At 43.2% G+C, this 12945-nt stretch overlaps 1 protein-coding gene across 2 annotated transcripts in view; it reads left to right on the top strand.

Annotated features, from left to right (window-relative positions):
* Positions 1-12061, top strand: part of ADGRD1 (adhesion G protein-coupled receptor D1) — a 118847-nt gene extending 106786 nt beyond the window's left edge. For both annotated transcript variants that reach the window (XM_015644390.1, XM_019008401.1), the window contains 4 exons: positions 4844-4970; positions 6127-6168; positions 7972-8064; positions 8669-12061. In XM_015644390.1, the coding sequence (XP_015499876.1) occupies positions 4844-4970; positions 6127-6168; positions 7972-8064; positions 8669-8764 (358 nt within the window). In that variant the 3' untranslated portion in view covers positions 8765-12061. The remainder of the gene's footprint in view (positions 1-4843; positions 4971-6126; positions 6169-7971; positions 8065-8668) is intronic.
* The last annotated feature ends 884 nt before the right edge of the window (positions 12062-12945 follow it).

Genomic DNA, 12945 nt, shown 5'->3' with positions numbered 1-12945 from the left:
GGCCATTCCTCTGGCACAAGAGGAGTTTTCTTCCTGAGGAGCAGAAGGGAGCTCGTTCCTCTGGATCCCAGATGGGCTCAGTGGCTCTTCCGCAGCCCTCAAGGTTGTTTTGTGGTTTTTCTGCCGTTTGCTGCCTGGTTCCATCAAATACATGAGCTGCCACCATTATTCTGCCATTTGTCCTTTTGGTGTTGGTGGCAGCTCAGCACCTGCAGCTCCTGGTTTTGCTCCTTGGAGTAAGGAGTGAGCTGTGGGTGGCACAGTGAGCAGCAGGGTCAGGGCTCAGCAGGGATGGCAGTGAGGACACCAGGGCTGTGTGTTGGCCTCCTGTGAAAATCACTTTCATTCACAGTCACAATTGCTACTCGTGGTTTCCCAGCGTCTCCCCAACTTCCAGCTTAGGGACGAGTAAATGTCACTTGTAACAAATGGGAAACTGAAATTACATTGACTTTTTTTCAGCCAGGAGTCTGAAATGTTAGTCACAGGTTTGGGGATTTATTTATTTTTACATAAAACACAAAGGGTACTGCTGGAAGTGACTAGAGAGGAGCCCAAGAAACAAGAGAGAAACTTCAGTTAAAAGACCTGATCTGTCAAACTGTCTTGTTCTGTGAAGGAATTCTGCTTTTTCTTACAGTATTTCCTCCAATGATTATATAACCTTGGCTTATAGGTCTGAATTTAGTTCTTACTTCAGCAGGCATCATGACAGAGAAGTGGATGTCAGAAGTCTTAAAAGGATTTGTGCTCCATATAGAACCAATAAAATTGATTTGTGAATTAGGGGTCCCCTTCACAGAAGTAATAAAGTTTTCTTTCTGCAAGCAGTGAAATTTCTTTCTTGTAAGGTGTCAGTGTGCTGGGGTAAATATCGACAGGGCAAGAGCAGGGCAGAGATTAACCGAGGCAAAGGGAGCACTCACAGCTGAGCATTCCAACTGCAAATAAAATAAAATAAACCTGGAAGGCCCAACTGTGCTCCTGGAAAAGTGTCCCTGGTAGCTCCAGTAACTGTGCAATGATTTTAGATGATGCTGGTAATGAAAAACCTCTCAGAGGTGCTGGAGCCTGTGCTCCTTGCACACCAGGGCTGCAGAACAGCTAAGGCAATTATCCATCTCGGAAACTTCCCCTGTTGATTGATTTCAGCCGGGTTCAAATGCTGCCTGACAGCCTCTCCCAGCAAGATACACTGAAGACATCAAAATCCCGTCCTGAAGTGAGGGATGAAACAAAAGCAACTGAAAAAGGCCAGCTGAAGAGATCTGGATGTGAGAAGATCTCTAGTGAGCAGGTTTTACTTTGCAGGAAACAGAATTCAACCCTAAGAACAGGAAAAGGGAAGAAAAATGGGTTTTTTCAACTGGAGATTGAAAGGCTGAGTGGATGATAAATGGGCAGCTCAGCAATTAACGGAGAAAGTTAATGCTGCTCTTGCCAGAGGTGCATCTGAAAAATGAATTGAGGATTTTCCAATAGCTGGGCTGTGGCTCTGAGCTGGAGGGTGCAGGGTGAGGGGGCAGGAGGGGACAGCTCCGTGGGACAGCCTGGGACACAGGATGGTGACACTGCCCTGCTCTGGCTGAGCCCAGCTAAGGAGGGTTCTGGGGCTGGGGCAGAGCTGAACAGCCCCAAACATGGGCTGAGCTGACAGCCAGGCTCTGCACAGCCAATCATATCCAAAGGCTTTTCCATATTCTCGAGATATAAAAATTTAATCAGACTCCAAGTATTTTTTGTGTTTTCCAGAAGCTAAGTAATGACAGGTATATACCTAAAAAAAAATAACTTGGCAAAATGTAACAGTAGAAGAGAGATTCTGTGCTGGATTTGTTTAGTTCCAGGACTGATCCTTCAGTGTTTTTAGATGCACAGAGACAAAATCTCACCCAGCTTGGATCCTTCAGTGTTTTTAGATGCACAGAGACAAAATCTCACCCAGCTTGGAGCTGCTGGGCAGCAGAAAAGTGACAATACCTGAGCTTTGGAAAGTGTATGTGAGAGCCAGGCTGTTAACTGCCAAGGCCAGAGCATGAGAAGGGGCACGCAGGAGAAATTCAGGTGGCTGTTCTGTTTCCTGACACATCTGGGCACAAGAAGAAAGCCTCTAGTAAGGTTTATGAAGTCGTGGTAGGGCTGAGCCACAGCATGTGCAGAGTGAGCCCAGCCCCTACCCCGAATTATTGCTCCATGTCCCCAGGTTTATGGACAATATAAAGCTCCATTGATGCTAATGAATATTTTTTTTAGGTTGCACAATTTAAGTCATGCGTGGGGAAGTGCTCCTTCTCCAAAAACAACGTCTATTTGATTGTGCTCTGTATCTCAGTCTACTAGAACTAATCTACTAAAATATTCATGTAGCAAAGAAAAACGGGAATAAAAAAAAATATAAAGTATGTGCAGTGTGTCAGAATTAATGTACCTAGTGGAACATTAACTTTTGTATTTCTAGGATTTTTTTAACCTTGCTACCTTAATGGCATTCTGAAGCAGCATTTTACAGTTAGCATTTTTCTTTTTTAAAGTTCAAAGATTAAAATGGAATAAGGGTAGGAAGGGGAGGGGTGAGTGGGAGAAGATAAAAGAGCACCAGGAACCGTCGAGCTGGGTCCTTTGATTGGTAGGCAAAGCTCATAAACATCTTGAATTAATAATTTCCTACATAGGATGAAATCCAAGCATGTAAGCATAGAAAGCTATGCAATAACTAGGTGAAAATTCAAAAAAGCCTTAATGATATTTAAGGGAATCATAGGCAGAGCAGACCCTCAAGAGTCGTAAATGAATTTCACCTTCACATGGCTGCTTTTCTAAATGAGTTTACGTGAAACATTTATACATTTGCATGGAAAATCCCACATCTGGATTGTATTTTCATTTTAGCTGTGGAATTCTGCTGCACATGTGCTGAACTCTGGGCTTAATAAAGAGCCATCTTTATTAAAATGTGATTTTAAAACTGTATGAGTAATTTGCAATGTTAAAAGCTTCTGAAAACCCAAACTGTAAGAATGGTTTTGAAAATATTGAAAATATTGAAATTTAATCTATTCTGCACCCAACTACAAATCAGATGAAGCCTTTAATGCTCTGACTCAAAGGGAAACAAAGAAAACAGTTTTTGGCAGCAAAATAGTTGGGGAAAATCATATTCCAAACTGAAAATTTCATGAAACCAGAGCGAGTGAGGACAGAAGAGAATAAGACAGGTGGGGTTTGTGCTGAAGGCAGTTTTACACCTGCAGCTGTGCTGGGGGTGCCAATCCCTGCCCTCGGGGACCCCCAAAGCCTGAGGGACCCTGGCTGGAGCTGATCCATCCCTGCTGCTCCTGAACATTTCCCCAGGACACCGAGGGCTCTGCACAAAGTCCAGGGCAGCTCCCCAGGGCAGCACATTTCATCCTGGGGCTTGGGGAGGAGCTTTAATCCTATCAGGAAAAAACCTCAAAGCATCCTCGATTCACAAAAATAAACCTGAATCAGTTGTTTTAAAATTGAATCTTTTAAAATGCATTTTAAAATTTAAATAGGACCTCAAGCTGTAAGATATTCCTTCATTTTTTGACTGAAAAAACTCCTTGAAGAATTACATTGAATTGTGCAGGAATATTCATGGCTGAGCATACAGAGATATGAATCAATACAGAAAAAAAACCCCAAACCAGAACAGAAAAAAGTTCCAGATGCTTCCCCATTCCAGATTTGCCTATAAACTTCAGGATACACTTTCAGTTGAGGATATAATGAAGTGTGTGCTCAGGTCACTGAAATGAAGACATCTTGTCTCTAAGTTTAATTAAAAGATTTCTTCATTGAATTGTGTTGTACAAAATTCTCATTTGTTTTGTGTTTGCTGTAATTACAAGCAGTCTCCTGTCAGGCAGCTCTGCATTTCTCTCCATGTGTGCTTTAATCTCTACGAGGGGCACAAGCAGGACATTCATCTCCCTGAAACAGCTTTTCCCCTTGCATAGGCTTCCATCTAAATAGAGATCTGATCATTTCTGAAAACAACATTGCTTTACCAAGCAGGAGCTGCCTTTTCATTTCTCACTACCCCTGTTTCTTTACTGCCCCTGGGCTTCTCAGTCTGTAACTGTACCAAGGCTGAATTCACTGATATTTTTGATATTTTGATATTTTGATAGATGTGCAGGAATCCCACAGGCTACAACAGGAGTTTTGTAAGCTGGGATTAAATCTGCCTTCCTGGCACGTTTCAAGTGGGGCCTGGTCCCTTCTCTGTGCTTTTTGTGTCGTTCTGTGAATTGTTGTGAGTGGGCAGGAGGAGGGGGCTGTCCTGTGATGTCTGTCCCTGGAAATGCCCGGCTGTGCGAGGGTTCACCAGCTCCTCCTCGGGGGTGGAACTGCTCTGGGCTCCCCTTAGCAGTGTCTCCAAGGCAGGAAAGCCTTTCCTGTGGGCTGATGAGAGTTTTGGTGGTTCCAGAGTGGACAGACCATGAATACATGTGGTTTGCTGTGACCTGTGTCGTGATGTGGGGTGATCTTGGACTCCTGCCCTGGGCTCCCCACTCACAGTGACACATCTCTGTAAACTGAAGATACAACTGCAGGATTTCATGGCCATCTCTCAGATCTCTTTCCCTGCTCCCTCAGTTCCTGACTCACCATCTGTACTTATCCTGTGTCATACCAATGTTCTCTTATCCCCCTTTTCACAGATGAAAAAATAATTAAAGTCTTGTCCCTTAGAAGAATTTCACGGTAAAGAAGAGTTCCCCCTGCTGCCCTGCTGCCAGAACATAATTGATAAAGTCCTTGGTGAGGAGGCTGACATTTCTTTAATGGTGTCCCCATTTCCTATTTTCTCTTACAGATTAACAGCTAAAGCCGTGGCTGTTCTCTTACCAATCCTGGGGAGCTCGTGGATCTTTGGCATTTTGGCTGTCAATGCCCACGCTTTAGTATTTCAGTATATATTTGCTGTTTTTAATTCACTACAAGTAAGTACCTGGGGGGAAAATTTATGGCTACAGAAGTGCTTCTGAGATCCAATTAAAAGGATCATTAGCAATGTTTTCACATGTTTATGCTTATTGCATTTCATTCTGTGTTCCTTCCTCTGTCTTTTAAGTTTGTGCTAAGCACAGAGTGCTGGCAATTGCTTGTCTTTGTTTGAACAGAACTTGTATCCCACTCCTTAGTGTTTCCAGCAGCAATAATTAAATAAATGAGACAGCACTGAGCTTCAGAAATGAAATGGAATTCATTCTTCCAGCACTGTGTACCACAGGCAGGATTCTTCAGTAGATACCAGGCCAATTTTTCAGTGCTAATTTGAGGCTTCATTACTGAGACCAAATAAAAGTAAACAGAAGTTTATGGGAAAGATCCAAAGTGGAGCTGTTCCCCGAGCTGTGCCGAGCTCCTGCAGGCAGGAATCTCAACCCTCATCTTCCTGGCACACCAATCCAGAAAAACAGCTCTGTCCAAGGAGGAATTTAACATGTGCTTAGCTTTAAGCAGGATTTCAGCAGAGGCATAACCCTCCAGGCGTGTTACAGCTCTTTCCCAAACAGAGGAAGGAAAACCAATCTCATGTAGATCCTTTCTTGTCTTGGAAACAACTATGGACACAAAAACAGTGAAACTGGGTTCTTGCTGCTGAATGCTACCACCAGACAAATAAACCTGCTTTGTGAGGGAAAGGGATGAGACCTTTTCACTTTGCATTGGACTAAAAGCACAAAGACAAATTGAGCCATTAAAATTCTTCATGTTAATACCTTGCTTTTCTAATCTGAAAAATCCTGACCTGGTGTTTCCCTAAGAGCATTTCCCTCTCCTTGCTCTTTGCAACCACAAACAAAAAGTTCTCTTCTTGTCATGAAACAAGGATTTTTGCATATTTTCAGCCCGATTTTACCTTTAGTAAAGTTTAGGAGGTGTTTTTCACAGGGATGGCTCCAGACCAGCCCCACAGTAACCTGATGCTGCAGGTTTCTCCAGTTCCACTTGGCACATCCTGGTTTAGTCACTCAGGTATTTATAGGGCTCCAGCTGCCTGATGCCTGTTCTGTACAATGCTGAGGGAAACACATCATTGCATTTAATTTTTCACAGCCAGACCTCACCCTTCTCCTTTTTTTCCATTTTCAGGGATTTTTCATGTTCCTGTTTCACTGCCTTCTGAACTCAGAGGTATGTAACCAAACGGTGTTAACAGATTTGGTGTTACCAGAGTCAAAGAACCTAAGTGTGAAGCAAGATCAGACTTTCTTCATTATCATTGCCTGCTATGTCACTGATTTCCTTTTTCTTTTAATTAATCCATGACTGTTCTGGCTTTGTGACTTGCAGCGTTTTTACCCATGCTTGCCATTTGTTGTAATTAGCATAAGAAAGGTTTGAAACAGAAGAAAGATAAGAGGAGCAGTTCAGGAGTCAGGAGAAATCTGTCCTGAGAGCTGCAGGGGCTGCACTGGAGGACGAGATCCTTGAAAAGGGGGAGCAGGACTTGCTCTGGCAGTCCCTGCTGGGGGGTTCTGCTCCAGCTGCAGTTCCAGAGAGGAAAATAAACATTATTCTCAGCAAAACATACTTCTGGATGTTGCTCATGCAGTCCTTAATGGGAAAGCAAACTGAGCAGAAGATATTCCAGGTATTTTTCTTGGCGGGAAGTTCAGGTTTTCACAGGGGACTGAGGAATCTTTTTGCCTTAAGACTGCATTAGAGCAACTGGGATAAAGCCAAGACAAGGCTGATGTAAATTTGGCTTGGAGCATCCTCTCCTCCTGTGGCAGACAGCAGAAAATGCTCAGCAGCAAGTTTTACTGCCAAGCAATGGTTTTGTGAGAGCCATTTGCCAGGGCAATGCTCAGGGAGACCCTCCCAGCTTTGCTCCTCCACATTTCTTTTTCCTGGCTGTGGCTGAGCAGCTCTGCCCCAGCCTGCTGCTGCTTCCTCTGCTACTCCAGCTCTTCCACAGAGAAATTATCATTTATTACTGGCTGCCAACCTTTTCCATCTCACAGCGTTCACTGATGTGATCTCTGCCAAAATCAGCTTCAAGAGTGAGGTCTGACTGTGAAACTCCTGATCTTTACTGAAATCAACTAAAATTAGGCAGGCAGGTTAAAGGTAGGGAGGAAAAATATTTCTTTATTCTATTCTCCCCCAGGCTTAGAAATCTTCAGATTTCAAATGTTTTATATCTAGTATAAATATTTGAATTGCTGTCATTTTTTCAGGAACCTCATGTGAAATTAAATTCAGAAACTTTTCAGAATTTATATCCTTAAAAACCAGTTTATACATAGCTGATGTCAGCTGTCATTTTTGGAGTGCAGGTCTTTCTGGCTCCCTCATAGGCTGTGAATATCTAAAATACTCCTTTAGCTAAAGTGGGGATTCTTCTTGAGAATTTCTTTCTGAGAAATAAAACTCAGATATTGTAAAGAAACATAGACTGGGTGTAGAAGTGGCTGGGTAAAAAGGGCTTTATTCCCAGAGCAGAAACGCACAGGTATTATAAAGAATCCCTGGAGAATGGGCCAAGATTATCTGAAAAACTGTCCTTGATCTCCACACCTAACACTGGTCAGTCACTTCCAGCCATTAATCCTTGACAGATCTCACCCACTTGTGTCACCCTCTGTCCTTTCTGCAGCTGATGGTCACTGGGTGAAGAGCATTGCTCCATCTCTCGGGAGCTGCATGCAGCCCCATGAAATGACTGTTTACAGCTGCTCTGTTCTGGTGGCACTGGATGTGCCAGGGCTGTGCTGCCCTCCCTGCCCAGGCACCTCCTGCTCCAGCCTCTGCAAAATGGGAAAGTGTCCCAGAGAAAAGCCCATGAGGACAAAGGGAAGTGCAGGGGTGGATTGGTTGTTCTTTAATGGCACATGACATTTGTGTGGGGGAAGGAAAAAGGGAAAATGATTGCAGGCTGCACCTGTGAAAATAAACACAACCATTTCTACTGGTTTCATGTTTTTGCCAAAGGTCCGAGCTGCCTTTAAGCACAAAACCAAGGTCTGGTCCCTCACCAGCAGCTCAGCACGCAACATCAACGTGAAGCCCTTCAATTCAGACATTGTAAGTACTGCTCTTTTCCCCTCCCCTTTTGTATTAGAGAGTGTTGCACATTAAATTCTGTTGGAAAGAACAGAGCAGGCCCGTGGGTGTTTTTAGCACCAACCTCGTGCAAGGTGTGGACAGGTGGAAGAAGTTGCAGCTCCAAAATCTGTTCTGAAAGCAAAGGACAAAACTCTGCATTCTGGGAAGCTATCAAATGAAAGCAAACACAGCTTTATGAGCTCTGGATATGGTTCAATAAGGCTATTCCCACCAATTGCAGTGCACTTCTGATTCCAGCAGCATTTTGGCAATGTATTGCTCTGATAGGGCATTCTTACTCTTAACACATGAATATCCTTTCCTAGCTCTGCTTAGACTGAGACAGAAGACATTTGTTTTTATAAGGAACCAGACATCTGAAGTGATAGGTATTATTAAGTGATCGTTGCCAATCAGCTTAGATCCTGGCAATAACTGTTTAAAAATCTTTTATGGCATATGCTCTCAAAACCCTGTGACAACACTGTAATGTAAATAGATGCTTTCAAGCTTTTATTTCATCCAGGCAAGAGCGGCTTGGCAAAATAAATAAATCAATTTTCTATACTATTTTATTTTCCAGATGACTGGGAACAGGCCAGGCACAGCTCCCACCAAGCTGAACACCTGGGATAAAAGCAGCGACTCAGCGAACCGCATTGATTTATCAGCGGTCTGACAGGAGCAGAGCTCCTCAGAGAAAATCAAGCCATACATTCAGGACCTCTGACACTGTGTCCACCAGCTTTTTCTCACTGCTCGTGCCAGTAGAAAACTGGGGTTTTTAAAACACTGCTTGATGAATTGGGAATTGCCATATTGTTTTGTTGACTAAACTGCCCTCCTTGCTTGCCTTCGAAACTGTAACACATTCTAGCACTTGGCTCTTAGCAATATCTGTAAAAAACCAGCTCAAATATACACTGGATGGTTTTGTCAGCAATGATGAAAACACTTGGTATGCAAGAAGGGCTTATTGCTCTCTGAATCATTCCAGCTCCCAGGACTGAGGGAAAGCAACATACCTCTGAAAAGATGGACTTTTATGCTCACAAATGAAATGCTTCCCATTGTGATGTTGTAACGAGACTATTCCAGACTTGCTGTGCTCTCTCTGTTTACATTTATTACCTTACAGAATGCAATTATCAAAGTGAAGTTGATTCAAAATACGTAGTATGGTGTTTAATCTGAATGCTACAAGGAAGGCAGGACTCGAGGGAGAGGCAGCTTCCAGCTACTCCACTCCCAAGGTGGGTGTGGACTGGCAGAGCTGATAAACACATAAACAGCAGCTGTACCGTGTAAATCTCCTGGATGTGGGCTGCTGGTATTTTAGATCTTCCTGTTGCCACCATCAGAGGCAGAAGTGGCTGTGGCTGTCCCTCAGCAGCCCCCAGCACCTCTCACTGCTCCGTGTGTGCTGTCATTCCCACACAGAGCATTCCCTGCTTTTCCTGCAGCCTGGGGATGCAGTCAGCCACTCTCCAGAGAGCACATCTTGCAAACTCACCCTGGCTTTTACAGATCCAGAGCTGGTGCTGTGCCTGACCTTCCTCCTGTTTCTGCTCGTTCGAGGCACTGAACTCCTGCCACAGAGATGTAACACGCTGATACACTGTGAAGACAGCCAGCCTGCAAATAATCCGTGTATTGTTTCCTGCAGACAGCTTTTAAACAGGTCTCTGCAGTCTCTTTTGTGGTTTTAAACCCTGCTCAGCATTTAGGGTTTAAATTTAAATTTAAAGCTTCTGCTTTAGTACTGCTAGGAAGTATCTTTAAAGAGGAAAAAAACCACTGTGATTTTTCCTCTGCCCAGTGTTTTTTGCAGGTTCTCAGAGTGGTGTTTGGAGCACGAGGCAGGGCACCTCAGCTGTGCCAAACATGACCTGGACAAAGCAGAGTTGAACTCCTGGCAGTGGTCAGAGCTCTCAGGACCTTGCTCCAGGATTTTTGTAGCCACAGCTCCTGGTCCCCAGCTCTCCCTCGTTTGATCAGGGATCACCAGGCTGCTCCCCCTGGGATCAAACACTCTTTATCAAACACTGCAACAGGCACAAAATGTGCAAATCCTCAACCTCATGTTTGCTAAGCTCTTCAGTGCTGGGGTTTTTAACATTAATTAAATGTTTGTATCTTCAGCAGCTCAGACAATTCCTGGTGAATGTGCTATTGGTTTCCAAGAGAAAAGGTATTTATACTCTAATGTGCAGAGTGGAAATTTTCTATTGGACAGTAAATTTATCAAAAAGAAAAATGAAAGTAAATTGATCTTTAGGGAAGAGGAAATACCCATCAATTTTGACTGAATTTAGTGAATTTAATCCCAAAGACATGGAATTGAAAGCTTAGAAAAACTCAATGCATTTAATTTCTATTTGATCCAAACCAAGTTTTGTCCATGTTTCCTTCCTGCACTAATAATAATGATCTGTTTCAGCTTGGCCCAATTTTTCCTGCCTTCTCCCCTTCCTAGCCAGGACCTGTTGGTGTGATCCCCAAACTGGAAGCCCAGTCCACCCAGGCTTGTTGAGCTTACAGCTCAAAACATTCTAGAGAAATGATTTCAGTTCACCAGGTCTGTGCTGGATTTCTGCAGCTGGAACAGAGCAGGACTGCACATCACACAGGCATGAAATCCATAGGCTTTAACCTCGTGATTCCTCATGCTAAAGAACTCCAATCAATGACAGCTAACTCCAAACAGAGGGTCAGAAAAAGCTAAATATGTAGATGGCTGTGTCTTTATTTTGGCTTTCGTGTCTGGTTTTCTCCTGGCCTTTTCTGCACTGCTCTGCCTTACAGCTGTGCAAATAGATGGGCTTTTCTTGGCCTGGAAATGTTTTTTTCCCCCCAGAAGACCCTGTAGACAGAGCCCTTGGAATGTACAGAGGAGATGGAATAGAAGAGTGCTGTGGTAACAGTGCTCACAGTTTGTATTGTGTGCAGACAATCTATTTAATCATATTTTTTATACTGGAGCATATGAGTTCTTTTAGTTTTGGTTTGTTTCTTTGGTTTGCTTTTGGTTTTTTTACACTGTGACCACAAATATAGATTGAAACCTTCCTCGATCATTTATCTTCTAATCATTGTATTATAGCACAAAGTTCTGTGAATGAACCAGACAACATATAAAAGCTTTTTTTTTTTTTAAATCTTAATTTTTGATTGTGCTCCCTCTGCACAATTTTCATTACTTGCATTTCCTCCTGTCTGTGTTGGTCATTTTGTGACTGCCCAAGGTCTATTTGGATAAAACCCAAGATGTACCAGTGATGGGATGGAATGCACTGGTACAAAGGGCTGAGGCAGGTTTCCATCCACGTGTGCTCTGTTTCCAAATTGTTCACCAAAAATAAGACAAGCATGAGAATGTGTTTGGTTTTACACTTTTGGATGACGTGGAAGTGTTTTGTGTGAGGAGCATTGATCCTCCTGTGTCTCCTGAGATCCTCTGTGGATGCAGGATCCCCCCTCATCCCTGGCTGTACCTGGAGGACGTGGCTGGGCACGGAGCAGTTTTATCTTGTTCATGGCCCAGGAGGTTGGGAGCACTGAATTTATCTCACTGCACTGGGGATGGGGCTGCTGAAAATCCCTCAAAGTACAAATGTGTTCTGTTGCCATCGATTCCCATTCTGTTTGTTTGATTCAAAGTGTTCTTCTTGGTACTGAATGCAGCAAATGTACTGAATAAGAAATGCTCAAATGAATCTTTAAACAATCTCTTCCTGTTCTCAGTCTCTTGAAGCTTGAAAATCTTGCAGTTTATTTATGGGCATGTATATAGCAGCTATTACAATATTTTTTTGGACAGCATCATTTTGTCAACAGTATGAAATCTTAATTGAATGAAATGTGACTTTTAAAAATAGGTGATGTAGCAAGGATGACTTTGCCAGTAAGTAGTAAAATAATTTAGTTTCATTGTTTTTCCCCCTCAAATAAATAAGAAATCTTAATTTCCTAAGAAGACTCTGTATTTGTTACAATTATTCTTTTGACATGGATTGTAAACAACAGCATAACAATGCAGGTTCCCTATCAGTGCTGTTGCTGCAATTATAGATCAGAGCTGCACTCCTGTGAGAGACCTCCTGTCTGTCAGGGGGCTGGGGTAACGTGCAGACAATATTTCTGTGTTAAACTTTACACCCAGAGAGGGCTGTGCCGAGCCTCAGCTGCAGCAAGAGAACTCCTGGGTTCAGGGTCAGCCCTGGCTGGGTGCCTGGGACTGAAATCCTGCCTCTGGGAACGGTTTCAGCCCACAGCAGGTCAGAAGTGAGGGGTTTTTAACTAATACTTCTTGTATGAAAACTTTATTACTCTCACACTTTTATCTGAAAATGATAATGTGGATCCAGGAAGGTCACATCTCAATCTCCTCAGCTCCCTCACAGGGATGCAGCCCCGCAGCTCTGGCTGTGCCTTGCTGTGATGATTAACAGCCTGCCTGCTGCCTCCTGTGCTGCATAGGTGTGTGGATGTGGTGAGCTGTGGAAAAATAACTAGAGCAATTATATGCTGAAAAATTAGAGATTGGAATTTAGATGAGAAAGGCTTTTCATCCTCTTTCCATAAACCTTCTTCCCTTCGTTTCCTTTAAAAGCATGTAGCAAGGCATACATAAAAGAAAGCTGTCTGGCTGGTTTGTGAAACACAGAGGTTATTAGCATTTATCACTCGTGATGGAATAATAAATTAGATCATTTTGGCCCTGGCTTACATCATGTTTGCCTTTAAAAGTGTTTTCATTCTATCTGTGGTATGCTTGGCTGGCTCTGTGTAGTGTGTCATGGATAGTTACTGCTGTAATTGCCCTTGTTCACACCGTTTTCCTTCTCAATAATCCCATAT

This window comes from Parus major, chromosome 15, assembly GCF_001522545.3.
Source record: "Parus major isolate Abel chromosome 15, Parus_major1.1, whole genome shotgun sequence".
Lineage (NCBI taxonomy): Eukaryota > Metazoa > Chordata > Aves > Passeriformes > Paridae > Parus > Parus major.
The sequence above is the reverse complement of the archived record's forward strand: the minus strand, read 5'-3'. Positions and strand labels throughout refer to the sequence as shown.